The sequence below is a fragment of the Oncorhynchus gorbuscha genome, linkage group LG01 (assembly GCF_021184085.1).
Source record: "Oncorhynchus gorbuscha isolate QuinsamMale2020 ecotype Even-year linkage group LG01, OgorEven_v1.0, whole genome shotgun sequence".
In the NCBI taxonomy this organism is placed as follows: Eukaryota; Metazoa; Chordata; class Actinopteri; order Salmoniformes; family Salmonidae; genus Oncorhynchus; species Oncorhynchus gorbuscha.
Window position 1 is genome coordinate 84613524 of NC_060173.1, and position 23755 is coordinate 84637278.

Consider the following 23755-nt stretch of genomic DNA (forward strand, 5'->3'; position numbering starts at 1 on the left):
AAATGTACTTGTCTGACATTTTACTGCATTGTTAGGAGCTAGTAACATAAGCATTTCTCAGCACCCGCTATAGCATCTGCTAAACTGTGTACACGATCAATACACTTTGATGTGATTTGATTTACACAACCAATACAAATGTACGACATTTACAAATACAAAATGTTCCATCATCAACTTACAAAACACAATCATAAAAATGAATTCATTCTTCAGTCAAATGGTCACCAATTAGCCACCTGAATTGCCCTAGCAGCACCAAAACATAACATTTTAGAGAGATTTCTGGAGTTTATTCCACCTCTGGCCTTCTGTTTTCTCACAGACTCATACTGTATCACAGCCTGCTATATCACTGGGCTATACTCTCCTGTTCTACACAACAGGACAAACACACGGGGAGGACGAGAGAGGGGATATGGAGAGGAGGGACATACCAAAATTATTTATGTTCAAATTTGGATTGTTTACACAAAATGTTTCTTCATTTCATCAACATTTAGATGTTCAGCTGGCATGTTTACACTAACCTCTCCCTCTCTCTCTGTCCACTCATTGTCTCGTTCAGGGCTGAGTGCAGCTAAGCTGCTGAAGGAGAAAGGGCTGAGTCCTGTGGTTCTGGAAGCAAGAGATCGGGTTGGTGGACGGACCTTCACCGTACGGGTAAGTCTAATCCCTATAAGAATCCAGTTCTCTCTCTGATGACTGTACCAGGTCCCTCTCTAGATGCTGTCTAGCAGCTTAACTTGTGTTATAATTTAAAGCATTTTCAAGCAACTGATTTGGTTAAAGATTTAAACTAAATTGATCTCTGGGATTAGGATTGCCCATGTAATGGATGTGAAACGGCTAGCTTAGTTAGCGGTGTGCGCTAAATAGCGCTTCAATCGGTTACGTCACTTGCTCTGAGACCTTGAAGTAGTAATTCACCTTGCTCTGCAAGAGCTGCAGCTTTTGTGGAGCGATGGGTAACGATGCTTCGAGGGTGACTGTTGTCGTTGTGTGCAGAAGGTCCCTGGTTCGCGCCCGGGTATGGGCGAGGGGACGGTTTAAAATTATACTGTTACATTGATGCTGTTGACCCGGATTACTGGTTGCTGCGGAAAAAGGAGGAAGGTCAAAGGGGGGTGAGTGTAACGGATGTGAAACGGCTAGCTTAGTTAGCGGTGTGCGCTAAATAGCGTTTCAATCAGTTACGTCACTTGCTCTGAGACCTTGAAGTAGTGTTTCCCCTTGCTCTGCAAGGGCCGCGGCTTTTGTGGAGCGATGGGTAACGATGCTTCGAGGGTGACTGTTGTTGATGTGTGCAGAAGGTCCCTGGTTCGCGCCCGGGTATGGGCAAGGGGACGGTTTAAAATTATACTGTTACACCCACTTCTTGTCTGATGAACCCTCTCTCTCGCTCTCTCTCTATATCTCTCTCGCTCTTCCTCCTTCCCTTCCTCCCTCCCTCTCCAGAATGAGCAGGCGAAGTATGTTGACCTGGGTGGGGCCTACATCGGGCCTACACAGAATCGGATCCTCCGATTGGCTAAAGAGTACGGAGTCGAGACCTACAAAGTCAACGAGGAGGAGAGGCTGGTGCATTATGTAAAGGTGTGTGTGTGTGTGTGTGTGTGTGTGTGTGTGTGTGTGTGTGTGTGTGTGTGTGTGTGTGTGTGTGTGTGTGTGTGTGTGTGTGTGTGTGTGTGTGCGTGCGTGCGTGCTGAAACCCAGTGCGGGACCACATAGGCCACGTCTGTCCATGTCCTACTTATTTAATTGAACAGAACAAACACAGGACAGATCCAACACTGTTAGCAGGGCTTGGCTACAGTTAGTATTGACCACTTCCATTAAACCAGGTGTACACAACATCCTAACATCACTGAGCCTCTCACATTACACCACCGTTTTTCCTGTAGTGTTGTTTGTCTTACCAACAGAGTGTTGCGTAGACTACACCATCTGGCACAGACAGGGGGTCACAGGCTACATGCATGTAATGATGTCATTAGATTTAACGCTCAGAGCAGCCTCATAAAGGTTTTCAGTCAGACACTCACGCTTGCCATGCAAAGCTGAAATATCTAGCCAACCTTTTGAATTGAAAACATTGCTTGTGAACTTCAGAGCTGTAACGATTTGACACTTTGGTTTTGGTTAAAGGCGAGTACATGCACATACTAGTAGCAGTCATTGCTCTTGCTACATGGATAATGTTACACAACGTCATCATCTCACTGGCTTCTTCTCTGCTCTTATTGGCTATTGCTGATCACCGTTCTCAGAACTTGTCTCACACTAGAAGAGCATTGCTGATTTTGTGCCGATAAATGAAAACATATATTTGAAAATATTGGGTCGTCTGGGACGGCTCAAAGATGAGATCGACAGCCCTCAGATTGTGTCTCTGACTCGCTCACATGAAATGTGATGGCCGCGCATCCTGTGTAGGCAACGCCATGTGGATTTTGTCTCCGATCTCAAAAACGTGTCTGGGACAGCTAAATCAGGGCCAAAATCGTGTAGTGTCCACCCGGCTTTACACAGCCAGAACAGAATCTGTTTTCTCACATTCTAATGCAGAGGAAATGCATGTCTCTCTTCCAGTCATGACTATCTGGCCATGCTTGAAAGGACTGAACACAATCGGGCCATGCTAGAGAAGACATGACCTCACTCAACCCTTACCCCTAACGCTAGCACTCATGTCCACATACCGGTTCAACCATAACCCGCAAGCACAACCCTAACCCTAGCTTCATGGCCACATCCCAGTTCCACCCTGACCCTAGCTTCATGGCCACATCCTGGTTCAGCCCTAACCCTAGCTTCATGGCCACATCCCAGTTCCACCCTGACCGTAGCTTCATGGCCACATCCTGGTTCAACCCTAACCCTAGCTTCATGGCCACATCCTGGTTCAGCCCTAACCCTAGCTTCATGGCCACATCCTGGTTCAACCCCAACCCTAACCCTAGCTTCATGGCCACATCCCAGTTCCACCCTAACCCTAGCTTCATGGCCACATCCCAGTTCCACCCTAACCCTAGCTTCATGGCCACATCCTGGTTCAGCCCTAACCCTAGCTTCATGTCCACATCCTGGTTCAACCCCAACCCTAACCCTAGCTTCATGGCCAAATCCTGGTTCAACCCTAACCCTAGCTTCATGGCCACATCCTGGTTCAACCCTAACCCTAGCTTCATGGCCACATCCTGGTTCCACCCTAACCCGCAACCACAAACCTAACCCTAGCTTCATGGCCACATCCTGGTTCAACCCTAACCCTAGCTTCATGGCCACATCCTGGTTCAACCCTAACCCAACCTGGTTCAACCCTAACCCAACCCTTGACTCTAACACCATGGCTACATGGCCCCGCGTGTGCGTCCTCGTGCGCCATCATGCACATGTTGATTTTTGTCTATCCCCACCAGACGTGATTATGACACACAACTGTGAACCAACTAAATTCATTTGGGGACAAGTATAAAGACATATGAAACATCCATGGATGTGCTGTTGCTAGCAGTTTGTCCCGGGAGATGAACATTGATCCCCTTTTTAGCTGGTTCTTTGTAGAATCTTGACCCAGATCATACAAAAATGTTATGTTTCTCTACTCTGACGATTAATCCACACATAAAAAGGTAAGTTTTTAGTTAATTATCTTTGATTAATATCTCCTCGTTGTCTTTTATACAACTACTGTATGTGAGGTTGTATCTTTGTGAAAAACAGTAAGGAGATGGGAAATGCGGGACTTGCCGAGCATCTCAAATAGAACCAAGTTCTATTTTAGCATTTGGCATCACAGATGCATCACAGCATTTGTCATCACAGCATGCTTAATCGTGCCATCAGTGTGGTTAAAATTATTGAATAACAATGTATGTGTACATTTATTTTGAAACACTCACACACATAACGTGACCTGTTACAAAGTGCTTATAAAGAAACGCAGCCTAAAACTCCAAACAGCAAGCAATGCAGATGAACAAGCACGATGGCTAAGAAAAACTCCCTAAGAAGAAACCTAGAGAGGAACCAGGCTCTGAGGGGTGGCCAGTCCTCTTCTGGCTGTGCCAGGTGGAGATTATAACAGTACATGACCATTAAGGCCAGATCGTTCTTAAAGAGGTTCAAGTGTTTATAGATGACCAGCAGTATTAATTACATCAGGAGTAAATGTCAGTTGGGTTTTTATAGACAAGCATTCAGAGGTTGAGACAGCAAGAGCGGTGGAGAGAGAGAGGGAGAGAAGGAAAGAGGGAGGGAGGGAGAGACAGAGTCTGCATCTTTCACATGGATAGGCAGACCATTCCATAAAAATGTAGCTCTATGGGAGAAAGCCCTGTCTCTGGCTGTTTAATGTCCACATCCCTGTTCAACCACAACCCTAACCTCAACCACAACCCTAACCTCAACCACAACCCTAACTCTAAACCCTACTTCACATAGTTCTGATAACAATATCGTCCTTTCCAGCATTGCCATCTAGTGATTACCCGCCCTCTCTGCCTGTGTATCAACCACATGACCCTCAGTGCATCCAGCCTCTCTCCAGCATTAGCGGTGCGCGCTAGCGACTGGAGATGCTAATCTCTGCCTCAAGGAGTTTTCTAATATAGTTTCTCCTCCTCTGAGTGGCCCGGGAGAGAGGGAGGAAGGAGAAAGAGAGACAGAGAGAAAGAGAGAAAAGAGAGAGCTGCAGCCACCCCCATTTCTCCCTCTCTCTCTCTCTCCAACATATTCCTCCATATCTTATTATAGTAGGTACACCACCGTTCTTAACACACAGCATGCTGTACCTCCTTATTAGATTGGTCCCTCTGGTTCCACCCATATACCCAGGCTAACCTACTCTCGCTGCTGTAACTCAATGGGCTCTCCGAACTGGTTAGGAAGGCATTTCTCTTCCTGTTTCTACTGTATGGGCCTTTGTTTCATACAGTGGTGTAAAGTATTTAAGTAAAAAATACTTTAAAGTACTACTTACGTATATTGTGGGCCATCTGTACTTTACTTTACTATTTATATTTTTGACACATACTTTTACTTCACTACATTCCTAAAGAAATGATTGTACTTTTCCCTGATACCCAAAAGTACTTGTTAATGGTCCACTTCACACCCTTTATCAAGAGAACATGGTCGTCCCTACTGCCTCTCATCTGGCGGACTCACTAAGCACATGCTTTGTTTGAAAATTATGTCTGAGTGTTGGAATGTGTTATATAAGGAATTTGAAATGATTTATACTTTTACTTTTGATACTTAAGTATATTTAAAACCAAATACTTTCCGACTTTTACTGCAGTAGTATTTTACTGGGTGACTTTCACTTTTTTCTGAGTCTCTTTCTGTTAAGGTATCTTTACTTTTACTCAACTTTGAAAACTGGGTATTTTTTCCACCCTTCCTATGTATGGAGTCATACGCTTAAACATGGAGTCATTCACTTTGGAGTCATTCACACACATGAATATACACACACACACACACACACACACACACACACACACACACACACACACACACACACACACACACACACACACACACACACACACACACATTGCAATGCCCTTCACCCCCACACACACACACACACACATTGATATGCCCTTCACCCCCACACACACACATTGGTATGCCCTTCACCCCCACACACACACATTGGTATGCCCTTCACCCCCACACACACACATTGGTATGCCCTTCACCACACACACACACACACACACACACACACACACACACACACACACACACACACACACACACACACACACACACACACACACACACACACACACACACACACACACACACACACACATTGCAATGCCCTTCACCCCCACACACACACACACACACATTGGTATGCCCTTCACCCCCACGCACACACACACAGCAGAGAATGAGATAAGAAATGTTTAAAATGCAGCATAGTGGTCATGTGGATGATATCGCTGTGTTCATGACATCACTCAAACCTTCTCTACTGGGCATGCCCAGAACCACCCCTACATCTCAACAGTGTAAGGTGCCTTCCTCTTCACGTCTCCTTCCCTTCCCTTCTGATTCAGAGGGGTTGGGTTAAATGCAGAGGGCATGGATGTCGTTTAAGGAGGAGGCATCTCTCTGATTCAGAGGGGTTGGGTTAAATGCAGAGGGCATGGATGTCGTTTAAGAAGGAGGCATCTCTCTGATTCAGAGGGGTTGGGTTAAATGCGGAAGACACATTTCAGTTGAATGCATTCAGTTGTACAATTGACTAGGTATCCCCCTTTCCTTCTTCACCACATCTCCTTCCCTACATATCAATAGTCTATAGATGCCTTTCTTTTCACATCTTCTATCCTACACCGCAATAGTCTAAGGTGCCTTCCTCTTCACATCTCCTTCCCTACGTCTCGATAGTCTAAAGTGGATTCCTCTTCACATCCCCTTAACTTAGGGAGAAAGCATTGAGTGATGTTCTGCCATTTGTCTGTCGTTGATGCGCCATTCATTTGGCACGATGTGTTTTAGGGACCACCTGCCAGTGGGTGTCTGACTGCCGACATTTGCGGCCATTTGTACATGTAGAATCGGTTTGCGTATGACGTCCAAATTACATTACTACAAATATTAATAGCTAATTAGCTAATTTTTTGATGGCTATATATAATACAAATCAAGGTGAGGGCGATGGAAATGCATTTGGCGGTTGATCTACTTCTGTTCTGTAAATGGCACTGAGTGCTTTTTTCGAAGGATGGATCCCAGTCTTTTCAGGGCTATGGGATACGGTGTGTCAGGGGTGGTCTGCCGGGCATTGGGATGACAACCCAACTCGGGATGAGGAGGGCTTTTAGTGGGTGGAATAGTGGGGACCAATTGGAGGTTTACTTAGTAGCAATGCAAATATCATGGTACAGTTATATAGACACTCAATTATCATGTTACTTTTTAATGGTACGTTTACAAACATATATTTTGATAAATAGAATTGAAAGTTGTGTCTCATTATGGTAAGTGGTGAAATAAGTACAGCCAGTTACAATTGTAATGGCCTAGCAGATAATAAGAAAAGACGTTTACCTGGGTAAAAGAGAAGGAATATAATATATATTGTTTACAGGAAACTCATTCAACAATTTTAGATGAAGTTTTGTGGAAAAAGGACTGGGGGTGAAATATATTTCTCCAATGGGCAAAGAAATTCAAAAGGGGTGACGGTTTTAATTAACAGTAATTTTGATCCAAATGTGCAAATTGTCCAAACAGATCCTCAAGGTAGATGGATTATTTTAAATATGTTATTGGACAATAAACAGATATGCCTTATTAACCTATACGGTCCGAATAATGATGATCCAAGCTTCTTTGAAAAAATATATAAGAATTTATCAACTCTATAAGCAACACTAGACTCTATTATTATGGTGGGAGATTTTAATATGGTCTTAAATACCTCTATGGACCGGAAAGGAAATCACACTACAAACTATCACCCTCATGAATGTCATGGATATATTGGAATTAGTGGATATATGGAGACTTAAATACCCTGACCTAGTGAGATATACATGGCGGAGGCTTAATCAAGCTAGTCATCTTGACTACTTTCTTCTGCCATACATTCATAAAAAGTGTTGATAGGGGACAGAATGCGGTCGGATCATCACATAATTGGCATATATATTACTCTTACAGAATTTCCACGAAGGCGAGGATATTGGAAATTTAATCAAAGCCTACTAGATGATAAGTTGTTTAGAACTAGGACAGAATAATTTATAACAGACTTTTTCACACATAACACAGGTACAGCAGATCCCCTTATTGTATGGGACACTTTTAAGTGTGCCTTTAGAGGCCATGCAATTCACTACTCATCTATAAAACAAAAACTATTTAGATCAAAAGAGTCCATATTAACAAAGGAAATTGAAAGACTAACAGTTAGTTAGATAGCAATAAAAACTGTACCATAGAGGCACAGAATAAGTTAGAGGAAAAACAAATGGAAGAACTTATTCAAGAAAGATCCTGTAACGGTTTTCTAGGTGTGGTGAAGGAGAGTCGGACCAAAACGCAGCGTGTAGATTACGATTCATGTTTAATGAAGAAAACACACTAAACACAAACACTACAAAACAATAAACGTAACGAAAACCGAAACAGCCTAAACTGGTGCAAACTAACACTAGACAGTTACAAGGACACTAAGGACAATCACCCACGACAAACTCAAAGAATATGGCTGCCTAGATATGGTTCCCAATCAGAGACAACGATAAACACCTGCCTCTGATTGAGAACCACTCCAGACAGCCATAGACTCTGCTAGATCACCCCACTAGCTACAATCCCAATATATACACACCAAAACCCCAAGACAAAACACACCACAATACAAAAACCCCATGCCACACCCTGGCCTGACCCAATACATAAAGATAAACACAAAATACTTCGACCAGGGCGTGACAGATCCAGTGTAATATATTATCAAAAATAAAGCGAACTGGATGGAATATGGGGAAAAATGCACCAAATTCTTTTTCAATCTTCAATATAGAAATGCTACCAAAAATATATATATTGAAACTTGTTACAAATGGAGTCAAACATGATTAACCAAATTATGTTTTGAAAGAGAAAATAAAGTACTTATCCCAGTTCAACCCTAGCTTCATGTCCACATCCCAGTTCAACCCTAACCCTAGCCTGTCTAGCTTCTGTAGACACAAACCACTAAGAACTGGACGTGGTCTTTATGCGTCACTATAGTTCACATGCTTCTGAGGAGCTCCCATTCTTAGAGTAACCAAGTGCTCTGATTGGCTACAGGGAAGTAGACATGAATCAATGTGAGTGTTAGTTCAGTCCAGTCACTCTAGTCACACTGTAGTTTTATTGACATGATCTATTTCAGCCTGCCACAGCCTGCCGGACATGCCACAAGCATGTGGAATAACGTAGATAGCAGTTACGAATGTGGGCTGCAGGATCACACGTCAAACTCGAGACTCCACTGACTTATGGGCTCTAAATACAGTGTGTCTCTCCGTGTGAAATCACATGTTTCCAGCTGATTTTCCTCAATGAATGGTTTCCTTTCTGAAAGGGATATTTGTTCCTCATTTAAGATGTTGTAATGCAGCTCGACTCTGAGTTCTGACGTTAGCAGCAGCTCAGCGGAAGCCCTGTGTGCCGGTGTTTTCTTAGCCACTATCTCTATGTCTGAGATCTGCATGTACACTCACTCTGGTACCTTCCTGGCTGGTTGCCATGGTAGTGCACCTCATCAAAAGGCGCCCACCCTCAAATCAAATCAAATGTTATTGGTCACATACACATGGTTAGCAGATGTTATTGCGAGGGTAGCGAAGTGCTTGAGCTTCTAGTTCCGACAGTGCAGCAATATCTAACATGTAATCTAACAGTTCCACCACAACTACCTAATACACACAAAGGGATGGAATAAGTGTACATGTAAATATATGGATGAGCAATGACCAAGCAGCATAGAATACAGCATATACATACAGGATGAGTAATTGTTTTATTTAACTAGGCAACAAATTCTTATTTACAATGACGGCCTAGGAACAGTGGGTTGTTCAGGGGCAGAACAACAGATTTTTACCTTGTCAGCTCAGGGATTCAATCAAGTCTTGATGAAAAGAACTACGGTTGTAATGTGTCCTTATCTCAGTACTGTACTTTACTAGCTAATGTCATGTGGATAAATCAGGTGCGATATCGGTTGTAACTGATAAGGACACATTACAACCGTAGTTCTTTTCATCAAGACTTGGACTTTCCATTGATAGTAACTAGGACAAATGCCATACTGTAGAATATATCATAATAGTCACTAGTTAATCACTAACTATATACTGAGTATACCAAACATAAGGAACACCTAATAAAAGAGAGAGGGCAGAAAGTTTGATATATATTTTTGTATGTTGCACATGTACTTATGCTGAGTTCTTCAGCCCTATTCTTGCATGTCCTGAGAGCAGGCCCTAAGAAGCTTTGGATAAGTAGACGTTGATGTTGTGACCAAAATTTAATTAAAATAAATCAGGCTCAGATTGGGTTTAGCGTGCCCAGAGGAACTGTGAAACAACTTTGTAAGATGAGTGCAGTTTTAGAAAAGCATGTACAAAGAATGTCTTTCATAAAATGTGTACTTGAATAGCCAAGATCAAGTCATTAGTCTGAGTTTCATGAAATACAGACATTCATTTACTTTTTCAAGGAACAATATATAGTGCATCGCAGAGATGCTTTCATCTGGGGTCAACCAACTTGTATTTTCTAAAGGTCCTATATCAAACACTTCAGGACTAAGGGCTATAGTACAGTATAAGGACTATAGTACAGTATAAGGACTATAGTACAGTATAAGGACTATAGTACAGTATAAGGTCTATAGGTCCACAGCTTCCTCACCATTGTCTATGTACTCTATTTCAGACACTGTCTCTCGTTCTCTCTCTCTCTAGTAGTTATATGTTTAATGGGCCTTCAGGTAGACCCATTTAACTGTCAACCTAAGTGATTAATAGTTATATAAGAGTAACACAGACAGAAACACACAAACGCACACTGTTGAATGAACTGATATGGCTTTCCCAGTCTATTTTCTAAAGCCCCACTTTCAATGGAAATGTCTAGAAATCACAAATAAATGAACTCTACACTACTTTACAAACCTGTAGGGGTTGAGAAATAGTGTGAGCATCAGATTGAGATAATCTTATCTGCCTTGCTGAATGTGCAATTAGCTGCTATCTTTGATCTGGAGTGAAATATGAAGCAAGCTGCCTTATCGTAATCCGCCCCCAATGGAGCTAGCTGTGGGGTAGGGATTGCCTCACAGCTCCCTCTGTCAGAGAGAAGGCAGAAGATCAATGTGTATAGGGAAGGGCATTCAACATGCATGGCACTTACACAAATGACTGATGATTGGCTGAGAGAAATTCATAATAAAAAGATTGTGGGAGCTGTTTTGTTAGACGTCAGTGTGGCTTTTGACATTAACGATCATAGTATTCTGCTGGAAAAACTTACAGTATATCTTATGTCTTTAGACACCCTGCTATATTGTGGATTGAGAGTTACCTTTCCAAGAGAACACAGAGGGTGTTCTTTAATGGAAGCCTCTCCAACATAATCCAGGCAGAATCAGGCATTCCCCAGGGCAGCTGTCTAGGCCCCGTACTTTTTTCAATCTTTGCTAATGACCTGCCACTGGCACTGAGTAAAGCCTGTGTGTCTATGTATGCTGATGACTCAACACTGTACACGTCAGCTACAACAGCAAGTGAAATCACTGCAACGCTTAACAAAGAGCTGCAGTCAGTTTCAGAATTGGTGTCAAGGAATAAGTTAGCCCTAAATATTTCAAAAACTAAAAGGATTGTATTTGGGACAAATAATTCACTTAAACCTCAACTAAATATTGCAATGAATAATGTGGAAGTTTGGGAGATTGAACTGCTTGGAGTAACCCTGTATTGTAAACTGTTATGGTCAAAACATTTTGATGCAACAGTAGCTAAGGTGGGGAGAGGTCTGTCCATAATAAAGTGTTGTTCAGCCTTCTTAACTACAATATCAACAAGGCAGGTTCTACAGGTCCTAGTGTTATTGCACCACAAAGAGGGACTTAGGAAAATTACAACTGGTCCAGACAGGGCAGCACGGCTGGCCGTTAAATGTACACGTAGAGATGTCTGTTTAAACTACTAGCACACAGCTTGGAAACCCATGTATACCCCACAAGACATGCCTCCAAGTCCAGAACAGACTATGGGAGGTGCACAGTACTACATAGAGTCATGGCTACATGGAACTCTATTCCACAGCAAGTAACTGATGCAAGCAGTAGAATCTGATTTTTTTTAAACAGAACAAATACTTATAATGGAACAGTGAGGACTGTAAAGAGTCACACACAAAGGTACAAATACACAGATACAAACACACATAACATTCACACTATACACACACGTACATCTGGATAGTGTTGTAGTAGAGTAGTGGCCTGAGGGCACACACTTAATGTATTGTGAAATCTGTTGTAAAATGTATTTTAATGTTATTTTTTTGTTATAATGTCGTCACTGCCGTATTTGGTTGCCTTGGCAGCAGCTAATGGGGATTCATAATAGATACAAATACAAATGTGTAGTTCAGTTCAATCACTCTTAGTCTATAGTGATGATGATGATGATGCTGATGATAAAGATAATGCTGTTACTGCTGATGATGATGAGGAGGAGGATGAGGATGATGAATACGAAGACTAAGATGATGATGAAGATTGATATTACGATGAGGAGGAGGATGATGAAGATGTTGAAGCTAACTAACCCTTCCATGTCTTCTCCCATGCATGTTGTGTCCTACAGGGAAAGTCCTACCCATTCAGAGGCTCCTTCCCCCCCATGTGGAATCCATTTGCCCTGATGGACTACAACAACCTGTGGAGGAAGATGGATGAGATGGGCAGCGAGGTAAACACACACAGCATCCTTTTCTGTCTAGTGCTGCCATCCCCTCTACATTTCAGGCCCAATCCCAAACAAACCCCTACTCCCTAGTCTCTAGCTATTGATACTTGATGGTCCCACCCTCATAGTGTATTTGTGTGTGTGTTCCAGATCCCCAGAGAGGCTCCATGGAGGGCTCCCCATGCTGAGGAGTGGGACAAGATGACCATGAAGCAGCTCTTTGACAAGATCTGCTGGACCAAGTACTGTACTACACCCATTTCACAATACACACAGGACCATTCAACCCCATGGAGCATCACTTTTTATAGTCTTTGTGATTGAGTGATTACGTGTGTGTGTGTGTGTGTGTGTGTGTGTGTGTGTGTGTGTGTGTGTGTGTGTGTGTGTGTGTGTGTGTGTGTGTGTGTGTGTGTGTGTGTGTGTGTGTGTGTGTGTGTGTGTGTGTGTGTGTGTGTGTGTGTGTGTGCATGCTACTCCCTCTCCTCACAGTTCTGCGAGGCGGTTTGCCACTCTGTTTGTGAACGTGAACGTGACCTCTGAACCCCACGAGGTGTCGGCCCTGTGGTTCCTCTGGTACGTCAAGCAGTGTGGAGGGACCATGAGGATTTTCTCCACCACCAACGGAGGACAGGTACTGTACACAACTGTCCGTCTGGCTGGTTGTCTGTCTGTCTGGTCTGGTCTTGTCTTGTTATCTCTCTGACCATGTGGACTGGCTCTTACATATCCATATAGGGTTCTACACACTTAGAAAAATACAAATGTTCTTTGTAAGGCAAAGGCAAACCTTAAACCCTTTCACATCCGAAGAACCATTTTTGGAAGAAAGGGTTCTTTGATGATTCTTTGGCAATAATGATTATTTTGATGGCAAAAAGGGTTCTTTGGAAGGCAAGAAGGTTTCTACATAGAAACATATATTATATTTCCCAGCATGCTCTATTGCAGGGAGATTTTCAGAATTGTTTGTTTTCTAAACTAATCCAATCTGTTAGTAGTTGGACTTATATAGAGATGGTGCCGACAGAGATGGCCGCCTCACTTCACGTTCCTAGGAAACTATGCAGTTTTTTGTTTTTTTTACATGTTATTTCTTACATTAGTACCCCAGGTCATCTTAGGTTTCATTACATACAGTCGAGAAGAACTACTGAATATAAGAGCAGCGTCAACTCAGTACAACCAAGAATATGACTTTCGCGAAGCGGATCCTGTGTTCTGCCTTTCATCCAGGACAATGGAATGGATCCCAGCCGGCGACCCAAAAAAACGACTTCGTAAAAGAGGGAAACGTAGCGGTCTTCTGGTCAGACTCCGGAGACGGGCTCATCGTGCACCACTCCCTAGTATACTTCTCGCCAATGTCCAGTCTCTTGACAACAAGGTTGATGAAATCCGAGCAAGAGTAGCATTCCAGAGGGACATCAGAGACTGTAACGTTCTTTGCTTCACGGAAACATGGCTCACTGGAGAGACGCTATCGGTGTCGGTGCAGCCAGCTGGTTTCTCCACGCATCGCGCCGACATAAACAAACATCTTTCTGGTAAGAAGAGGGGCGGGGGCGTATGCCTTATGGCTAACGAGACGTGGTGTGGTCACAAAAGCATACAGGAACTCAAGTCCTTCTGTTCACCTGATTTAGAATTCCTCACAATCAAATGTAGACCGCATTATCTACCAAGGGAATTCTCTTCGATTATAATCACAGCCGTATATATTCCCCCCCCAAGCATACACATCGATGGCTCTGAACAAACTTTATTTGACTCTTTGCAAACTGGAATCCATACATCCTGAGGCTGCATTCATTGTAGCTGGGGATTTTAACAAGGCTAATCTGAAAACAAGACTCCCTAAATTGTATCAGCACATCGATTGCGCAACCAGGGCTGGCAAAACCTTGGATCACTGCTATTCTAACTTCCGCGACGCATATAAGGCCCTGCCCCACCCTCCTTTCGGAAAAGCTGACCACGACTCCATTTTGCTGATCCCTGCCTACAGACAGAAACTAAAACAAGAAGCTCCCGCGCTGAGGTCTGTTCAACGCTGGTCCGACCAATCTGATTCCACACTCCAAGACTGCTTCCATCACGTGGACTGGGATATGTTTCGTATTGCGTCAGACAACAACATTGACGAATACACTGATTCGGTGTGCGAGTTCATTAGAACGTGCGTTGAAGATGTTGTTCCCATAGCAACGATTAAAACATTCCCAAACCAGAAAACGTGGATTGATGGCAGCATTCACTTGAAACTGCTTTTAATCAGGGCAAGGTGACCGGAAATATGACCGAATACAAACAGTGTAGCTATTCCCTCCGCAAGGCAATCAAACAAGCTAAGTGTCAGTATAGAGACAAAGTAGAATCTCAATTCAACGGCTCAGACACAAGAGGTATGTGGCAGGGTCAACCCTACAGTCAATCACGGATTACAAATTGAAAACCAGCCCCGTCACGGACCAGGATGTCTTGCTCCCAGGCAGACTAACTAACTTTTTCGCCCGCTTTGAGGACAATACAGTGCCACTGACACGGCCTGCAACCAAAACATGCAGCCTCTCCTTCACTGCAGCCGAGGTGAGTAAAACATTTAAACGTTTTAACCCTCGCAGGGCTGCAGGCCCAGACGGCATCCCCAGCCGCGCCCTCAGAGCATGCGCAGACCAGCTGGCTGGTGTGTTTACGGACATATTCAATCAATCTCTATCCCAGTCTGCTGTTCCAACATGCTTCAAGAGGGCCACCATTGTTCCTGTTCCCAAGAAAGCTAAGGTAACTGAGCTAAACGACTACCGCCCCCCGTAGCACTCACTTCTGTCATCATGAAGTGCTTTGAGAGACTAGTCAAGGACCATATCACCTCCACCCTCCCTGACACCCTAGACCCACTCCAATTTGCTTACCGCCCAAATAGGTCCACAGACGATGCAATCTCAACCACACTGCACACTGCCCTAACCCATCTGGACAAGAGGAATGCCTATGTGAGAATGCTGTTCATCGACTACAGCTCGGCATTTAACACCATAGTACCCTCCAAGCTCGTCATCAAGCTCGAGACCCTGGGTCTCGACCCCGCCCTGTGCAACTGGGTACTGGACTTCCAGACGGGCCGCCCCCAGGTGGTGAGGGTAGGCAATAACATCTCCACCCCGCTGATCCTCAACACTGGGGCCCCACAAGGGTGCGTTCTGAGCCCTCTCCTGTACTCCCTGTTCACCCACGACTGCATGGCCACGCACGCCTCCAACTCAATCATCAAGTTTGCGGACGACACATCAGTGGTAGGCTTGATTACCAACAACGACGAGACGGCCTATAGGGTGGAGGTGAGGGCACTCGGAGTGTGGTGTCAGGAAAATAACCTCACACTCAACGTCAACAAAACTAAGGAGATGATTGTGGACTTCAGGAAACAGCAGAGGGAACACCCCCCCTATCCACATCGATGGAACAGTAGTGGAGAGGGTAGCAAGTTTTAAGTTCCGGCATACACATCACAGACAAACTGAATTGGTCCACTCACACAGACAGCATCGTGAAGAAGGCGCAGCAGCGCCTCTTCAACCTCGGGAGGCTGAAGAAATTTGGCTTGTCACCAAAAGCACTCACAAACTTCTACAGATGCACAATCGAGAGCATCCTGGCGGGCTGTATCACCGCCTGGTACGGCAACTGCTCTGCCCACAACCGTAAGGCTCTCCAGAGGGTAGTGAGGTCTGCACAACGCATCACCGGGGGCAAACTACCTGCCCTCCAGGACACATTTACATTTAAGTCATTTAGCAGACACTCTTATCCAGAGCGACTTACAAATTGGTGCATTCACCTTATGACATCCAGTGGAACAGCCACTTTACAATAGTGCATCTAAATCTTAAAGGGGGGGGGTGAGAGGGATTACTTATCCTATCCTAGGTATTCCTTAAAGAGGTGGGGTTTCAGGTGTCTCCGGAAGGTGGTGATTGACTCCGCTGTCCTGGCGTCGTGAGGGAGTTTGTTCCACCATTGGGGGGCCAGAGCAGCGAACAGTTTTGACTGGGCTGAGCGGGAGCTGTACTTCCTCAGTGGTAGGGAGGCGAGCAGGCCAGAGGTGGATGAACGCAGTGCCCTTGTTTGGGTGTAGGGCCTGATCAGAGCCTGGAGGTACTGAGGTGCCGTTCCCCTCACAGCTCCGTAGGCAAGCACCATGGTCTTGTAGCGGATGCGAGCTTCAACTGGAAGCCAGTGGAGAGAACGGAGGAGCGGGGTGACGTGAGAGAACTTGGGAAGGTTGAACACCAGACGGGCTGCGGCGTTCTGGATGAGTTGAAGGGGTTTAATGGCACAGGCAGGGAGCCCAGCCAACAGCGAGTTGCAGTAATCCAGACGGGAGATGACAAGTGCCTGGATTAGGACCTGCGCCGCTTCCTGTGTGAGGCAGGGTCGTACTCTGCGGATGTTGTAGAGCATGAACCTACAGGAACGGGCCACCGCCTTGATGTTGGTTGAGAACGACAGGGTGTTGTCCAGGATCACGCCAAGGTTCTTAGCGCTCTGGGAGGAGGACACAATGGAGTTGTCAACCGTGATGGCGAGATCATGGAACGGGCAGTCCTTCCCCGGGAGGAAGAGCAGCTCCGTCTTGCCGAGGTTCAGCTTCAGGTGGTGATCCGTCATCCACACTGATATGTCTGCCAGACATGCAGAGATGCGATTCGCCACCTGGTCATCAGAAGGGGGAAAGGAGAAGATTAGTTGTGTGTCGTCTGCATAGCAATGATAGGAGAGACCATGTGAGGTTATGACAGAGCCAAGTGACTTGGTGTATAGCGAGAATAGGAGAGGGCCTAGAACAGAGCCCTGGGGGACACCAGTGGTGAGAGCGCGTGGTGAGGAGACAGATTCTCGCCACACCACCTGGTAGGAGCGACCTGTCAGGTAGGACGCAATCCAAGCGTGGGCCGCGCCGGAGATGCCCAACTCGGAGAGGGTGGAGAGGAGGATCTGATGGTTCACAGTATCGAAGGCAGCCGATAGATCTAGAAGGATGAGAGCAGAGGAGAGAGAGTTAGCTTAAGCAGAGCGGAGCGCCTCCGTGATACAGAGGAGAGCAGTCTCAGTTGAAGGACTAGTCTTGAAACCTGACTGATTTGGATCAAGAAGGTCATTCAGAGAGAGATAGCGGGAGAGCTGGCCAAGGACGGCACGTTCAAGAGTTTTGGAGAGAAAAGAAAGAAGGGATACTGGTCTGTAATTGTTGACATCGGAGGGATCGAGTGTGGGTTTTTTCAGAAGGGGTGCAACTCTCGCTCTCTTGAAGACGGAAGGGACGTAGCCAGCGGTCAGGGATGAGTTGATGAGCGACGTGAGGTAAGGGAGAAGGTCTCCGGAAATGGTCTGGAGAAGAGAGGAGGGGATAGGGTCAAGCGGGCAGGTTGTTGGGCGGCCGGCCGTCACAAGACGCGAGATTTCATCTGGAGAGAGAGGGGAGAAAGAGGTCAGAGCACAGTGTAGGGCAGTGTGAGCAGAACCAGCGATGTCGTTTGACTTAGCAAACGAGGATCGGATGTCGTCAACCTTCTTTTCAAAATGGTTGACGAAGTCATCTGCAGAGAGGGAGGGGGGATTCAGGAGGGAGGAGAAGGTGGCAAAGAGCTTCCTAGGGTTAGAGGCAGATGCTTGGAATTTAGCGTGGTAGAAAGTGGCTTTAGCAGCAGAGACAGAGGAGGAAAATGTAGAGAGGAGGGAGTGAAAGGATGCCAGGTCCGCAGGGAGGCGAGTTTTCCTCCATTTCCGCTCGGCTGCCCGGAGCCCTGTTCTGTGAGCTCGCAATGAGTCATCGAGCCACGGAGCGGGAGGGGAGGACCGAGCCGGCCTGGAGGATAGGGGACATAGAGAGTCAAAGGATGCAGAGAGGGAGGAGAGGAGGGTTGAGGAGGCAGAATCAGGAGATAGGTTGGAGAAGGTTTGAGCGGAGGGAAGAGATGATAGGATGGAAGAGGAGAGAGTAGCGGGGGAGAGAGAGCGAAGGTTGGGACGGCGCGATACCATCCGAGTAGGGGCAGTGTGGGAGGTGTTGGATGAGAGCGAGAGGGAAAATGATACAAGGTAGTGGTCGGAGACTTGGAGGGGAGTTGCAATGAGGTTAGTGGAAGAACAGCATCTAGTGAAGATGACACCTACCCCACCCGATGTTACAGGAAGGCCATAAAGATCATCAAGGACAATAACCACCCGAGCCACTGCCTGTTCACCCCGCTATCATCCAGAAGGCGAGGTCAGTACAGGTGCATCAAAGCTGGGACCGAGAGACTGAAAAACAGCTTCTATCTCAAGGCCATCAGATTGTTAAACAGCCACCACTAACATTGAGTGGCTGCTGCCAACACACTGACTCAACTCCAGCCACTTTAATAATGGGAATTGATGGGAAATTATGTAAAATATATCACTAGCCACTTTAAACAATGCTACCTAATATAATGTTTACATACCCTACATTATTCATCTCATATGCATACGTATATACTGTACTCGATACCATCTACTGCATCTTGCCTATGCCGCTCTGTACCATCACTCATTCATATATCTTTATGTACATATTCTTTATCCCCTTACACTTGTGTGTATAAGACAGTAGTTTTGGAATTGTTAGTTAGATTACTTGTTGGTTATTACTGCATTGGCGGAACTAGAAGCACAAGCATTTCGCTACACTCGCATTAACATCTGCTAACCATGTGTATGTGACAAATAAAATTGGATTTGATTTGATTTATTTATTGCACCCGTTACTGGGATGGTTGTTCCAGTTTAGATGATGAGGTAGTTCATCTTCCCTACCCTGGCAGTCATTCTGAATGCAGGTGATAAAAAATTCCAATTTCACTTTGCAAGCCAACATAATGTGATTTGCAGGCCTGTTGTGGCCTGTAAACCAGGAGCTTCCTAACACCACTGTGTTAGGGTAGATAGAACTTCAAAGAAAGGTTGTATGATATATGTAATTATTTTAAAGTCTAATAATGCTGGTGGAACCTTTCATTGATGGTTCTAAGAATACTACCAAGAGAAAAGTGTTCTCGGTAGGACCCTTCATAGAGGGTTCCCGGAATAACTTTTAGATGCTAAAATGGTTATTGGTTGAACCCTTCATAGAGGGTTCTATGCTGAACCCTTCATAGAAGGTTTTAGGTACAACCATATACAGGGGGTTCTATGAAGAACCCTACATAGAATAAGGAGAAGTTTGCCCTGTTTTTGGCTTGGGTTTGCTGTGCTGAGCCTCTCACACAGAAGCCTCTGGACTGAGCTCAGAAAACTATCCTCCATGTTAGCACAAAACATTCCACAACAATAACATTCTCATTTGGATTCTAGAGTATTACCATTCCCTGGCCCTACAAGCTGTCCTTCACCCCCCCCCCCCAATTAGCCTTGTTCATACCCTGCTCTCTAATTTATAGGAATAATCCCTCCCTCCACAATTGCTGTTCTTCAGAGCCCAGGGAGAACCCATTATTCTGGTTTACTTTGAAAAGCTGAGTGGCTCCATTGCCTAGGTGACGGTTGAAGGGGATGTGTTGAAGTAATTAGAGAATGTTGTTGTGAGGTCATCCACTTTCATTTCCTGTTTGGTCCGCCCCGCTCTCTGGCTCCAAATGTTTTCATCCAGTGTGTTTATTCTCCAGGTAGAGCAATAGAGAAAGTTTGTCATGAGTTGATATAGCATTTGCCCTCCTTTTTGAGGTCAATTGCATTTGCTCCTATGTTGAAGTCAATTGCCATGCATGCCAAGCAGAGTTGCATATTCTCTGCAGATAAATTGTCCTCAGTAGAGTACTGCTATGGTATGCAGATGCATAATAAAGATCCGCTATGCTGTAGTCCAAATCCCTATCCATCTGTTCAACTCAAAACAACTATATGTGTACATGTGTTTTGAAACAAACAACTGTTCTTGGTTGCAGGTGAAAGTATAACATCCCTTACAATCATGCAGAAATTTCCCACTGCCAACATCCGTTTTTTGACCTGCCTTGAGACCCTGTTGTTATAGCTGGCCCAATCTCACAGTGGAAGGCACACAATGGGTTTCCTATTAGAGAAAGCTGAGGGAAGTTTACACTAACCATATGGAGAGGGTCAAAGGTTACTCAGCGTTGTGTACTTTGTAATGTGGCCTTGCCAAGACCCACTCTCACTTTCCAATATACCCGCTTACCTGACTGATTTTGGTTCGCGACAGTTTAAATGAGTGTTATTGTACTGTCTTCTAAGGCCAGCCTAGATTAAAAGAGGGTCTGACAGCTCACCACAGAAACATCAGTCAACTGCCCCAGGGGGTCTGAGTGTCTTAGGTATATTTAGGGAGGCAGAAAAAGGAACAGAACAACAATTTCATGTCTCATAGGGTGTAAATCTAGCACTGATGTAATTAGGATTAGGATAGCGCGTATTCTGACATTAGGATTCAGCCAATAGAAAATACTACATCTAACTCTGTCAAAAGTATTGCACTTCAGTAATAGTCCACTGTAAAATAAAGGTGCCTTTTCCTGTCTTGTGTTTTTCCCAACCCTCTGTACATTACACAAACACACCGAGGCTGGAAGCAGCACGGGTTCAGTCGCAGAGCAGGTTAGGCCTTATTACCATTGCGTGTATTTGATTCATATGACTGATGATACAGTATTTACATTTCAGGAGAGGAAGTTTGTGGGCGGTTCCAGCCAGATCAGTGAGTGTATGGCCAAGGAGCTGGGTGAGTGTGTCAAGATGGAATCTCCCGTCTACAGGATCGACCAGACAGGGGACATGGTCGAGGTTGAGACTCTCAACAAGGAAACATACAGGGTGAGTGAGAGAGCAGTCGTCTCCGATCCATCAACCTATTGATGATGTCAGCCCACACTGTAAGAAAATGCAACTTGTTTTTACGGTAACTTACTGGCATCCAGTTACCTTTTAGTTATTGTAAAAAAAAGTAACAGTATGTTACCATATCTTTCCAGAAAACATTAATTTTTACAGTAACTTTTTTCAGTAACTTACAGGTAACTGGTAAGTTAGCAAAAAAAACAAGTTACGGTTTATAAAGGGCACATTCCACTGTGTTGTAACCTACTGATTTCAGGTTGTGCCTCTGCTGCCATCTAGAGCTCGGATGTTCATAATACATGACACCTCATAAGGTCCATGTTGTGACTAATGTACATCTACATTCTAGAACTCCTGGAACATTCTAGTAATCCTTCATTTATCCATACAACTCTGTACTTACAGGGCCCCTTAGTTTATGTGTGCGTGCCTGTGTGTCGTGCATGCCTGCATGCGTGCGTATGTTTGTCTGCATTTGTGTGTGTGCGGGCGGGCGGGAGTGCATGTGTGTGTGTGTGTGTGTGTGTAAGCCTGAGGACATTGTTGTCAGTAAGCTGGTCTTCATCTCTCTATCCAGACCACATCCTCTTTCCCTGTTAAAACCCATTAAGCAGAAGTACCCTAGAGCTGCTTAGTCACCCAGGGAGAACTGGAGAGGTACACACTACACACCACGTAGGCCTCAACTCTTCTCTGGTGTGTTTTGTTTCTCCCAGGCGAAGTATGTGATTGTGGCGACCGCCCCTGGTCTGAACCTGAAGATGCACTTTAACCCTGAGCTGCCCCCGCTCAGAAACCAGCTGATCCACAGGGTCCCCATGGGCTCTGTCATTAAGTGTATGGTCTACTACAGAGAGAACTTCTGGAGGAAGAAAGGTAAGGAGTGAGGACGGGAGAGAGGGTCCATGGGCTCTGTCATCAAATATGTGGTATACTACAGAGCTAACTTGTGGAGGAAGAATTGTAAGGAGGGAGGGAGGGAGGGTCCGTGGTCTCTGTCATCAAATATGTGGTATACTAGAGAGATAACATGGAGAAATAAATGAAGGACTGAGGGATTGATGTCCTCTCTTTCTTTCCTCCTTATCCGTTTTATTGATCCCTTCTCTCTCCTCTCTTCCTTCCCTCCTTATTCCTGTCTATTGATCCCTTCTCTCTCCTCTCTTCCTTCCCTCCTTATTCCTGTCTATTGATCCCTTCTCTCTCCTCTCTTCCTTCCCTCCTTATTCCTGTCTATTGATCCCTTCTCTCTCCTCTCTTCCTTCCCTCCTTATTCCTGTCTATTGATCCCTTCTCTCTCCTCTCTTCCTTCCCTCCTTATTCCTGTCTATTGATCCCTTCTCTCTCCTCTCTTCCTTCCCTCCTTATTCCTGTCTATTGATCCCTTCTCTCTCCTCTCTTCCTTCCCTCCTTATTCCTGTCTATTGATCCCTTCTCTCTCCTCTCTTCCTGCCCTCCTTATTCCTGTCTATTGATCCCTTCTCTCTCCTCTCTTCCTTCCCTCCTTATTCCTGTCTATTGATCCCTTCTCTCTCCTCTCTTCCTGCCCTCCTTATTCCTGTCTATTGATCCCTTCTCTCTTCCTGTTCTCTTTCTCTCCTGAATCTCACTCCTCCCCCTCTCTCAGGGTACTGTGGCACTATGGTGATCGAGGAGGAAGAGGCCCCCATCAGCTTGACTCTGGATGACACAAAGCCTGATGGGACTGTGCCCGCCATTATGGGGTAAACACAGATATTTAGTTTCCTGCATCCCAGTATGAGTACCCATAGAGAACACGAAACTGTGGTAATAACTGTATTTCTCCGGTTCCTCTATCACAGCTTCATCCTGGCCCGCAAGTGTAGGAAGCTATGTGAACTGACCAGAGAGGAGAGGTAAACATCTGTCTGACTGTTTAACGTGTTCAGTACCTACAGTGTGTTTTACTTCACTTCATCATGTGTATACTATGCTAGGAGGAATGTCCATGTGTACTAGCATTGAGAGTTTAACCCTATCCCTTCCTTAACCCTTAAAGATGGTTGTTGTCCCCTGTAGGAAGAAGAGGATCTGTGAGATCTACTCCAGAGTGCTGGGCTCAGAGGAAGCTCTGCATGTGAGTGGAACCATTACTACTATTATGACTACTACTACTACTACTACTACTACTATGACTACGACTACTACTATGACTAATACTACTACTATGACTACTACTACTATGACTTCTACTACTACTATGACTACTACTACTACTACTACTACTACTACTACTACTATGACTACTACTACTACTACTACTACTACTACTACTACTACTATGACTACTACTACTACTATGACTACTACTACTACTATGACTACTACTACTATGACTACAACTACTG

At 44.9% G+C, this 23755-nt stretch overlaps 1 protein-coding gene across 1 annotated transcript in view; it reads left to right on the top strand.

Moving 5' to 3' along the window:
- mao (monoamine oxidase) overlaps nt 1–23755 on the top strand; it is an 81891-nt gene that overhangs the window by 49953 nt on the left and 8183 nt on the right. The window contains exons 2-11 of the mRNA XM_046363110.1: nt 569–663; nt 1459–1596; nt 12408–12512; nt 12660–12751; nt 13002–13143; nt 21213–21362; nt 22103–22262; nt 23014–23110; nt 23210–23263; nt 23427–23484. Coding sequence (XP_046219066.1) covers nt 569–663; nt 1459–1596; nt 12408–12512; nt 12660–12751; nt 13002–13143; nt 21213–21362; nt 22103–22262; nt 23014–23110; nt 23210–23263; nt 23427–23484 — 1091 coding nt within the window. The remainder of the gene's footprint in view (nt 1–568; nt 664–1458; nt 1597–12407; nt 12513–12659; nt 12752–13001; nt 13144–21212; nt 21363–22102; nt 22263–23013; nt 23111–23209; nt 23264–23426; nt 23485–23755) is intronic.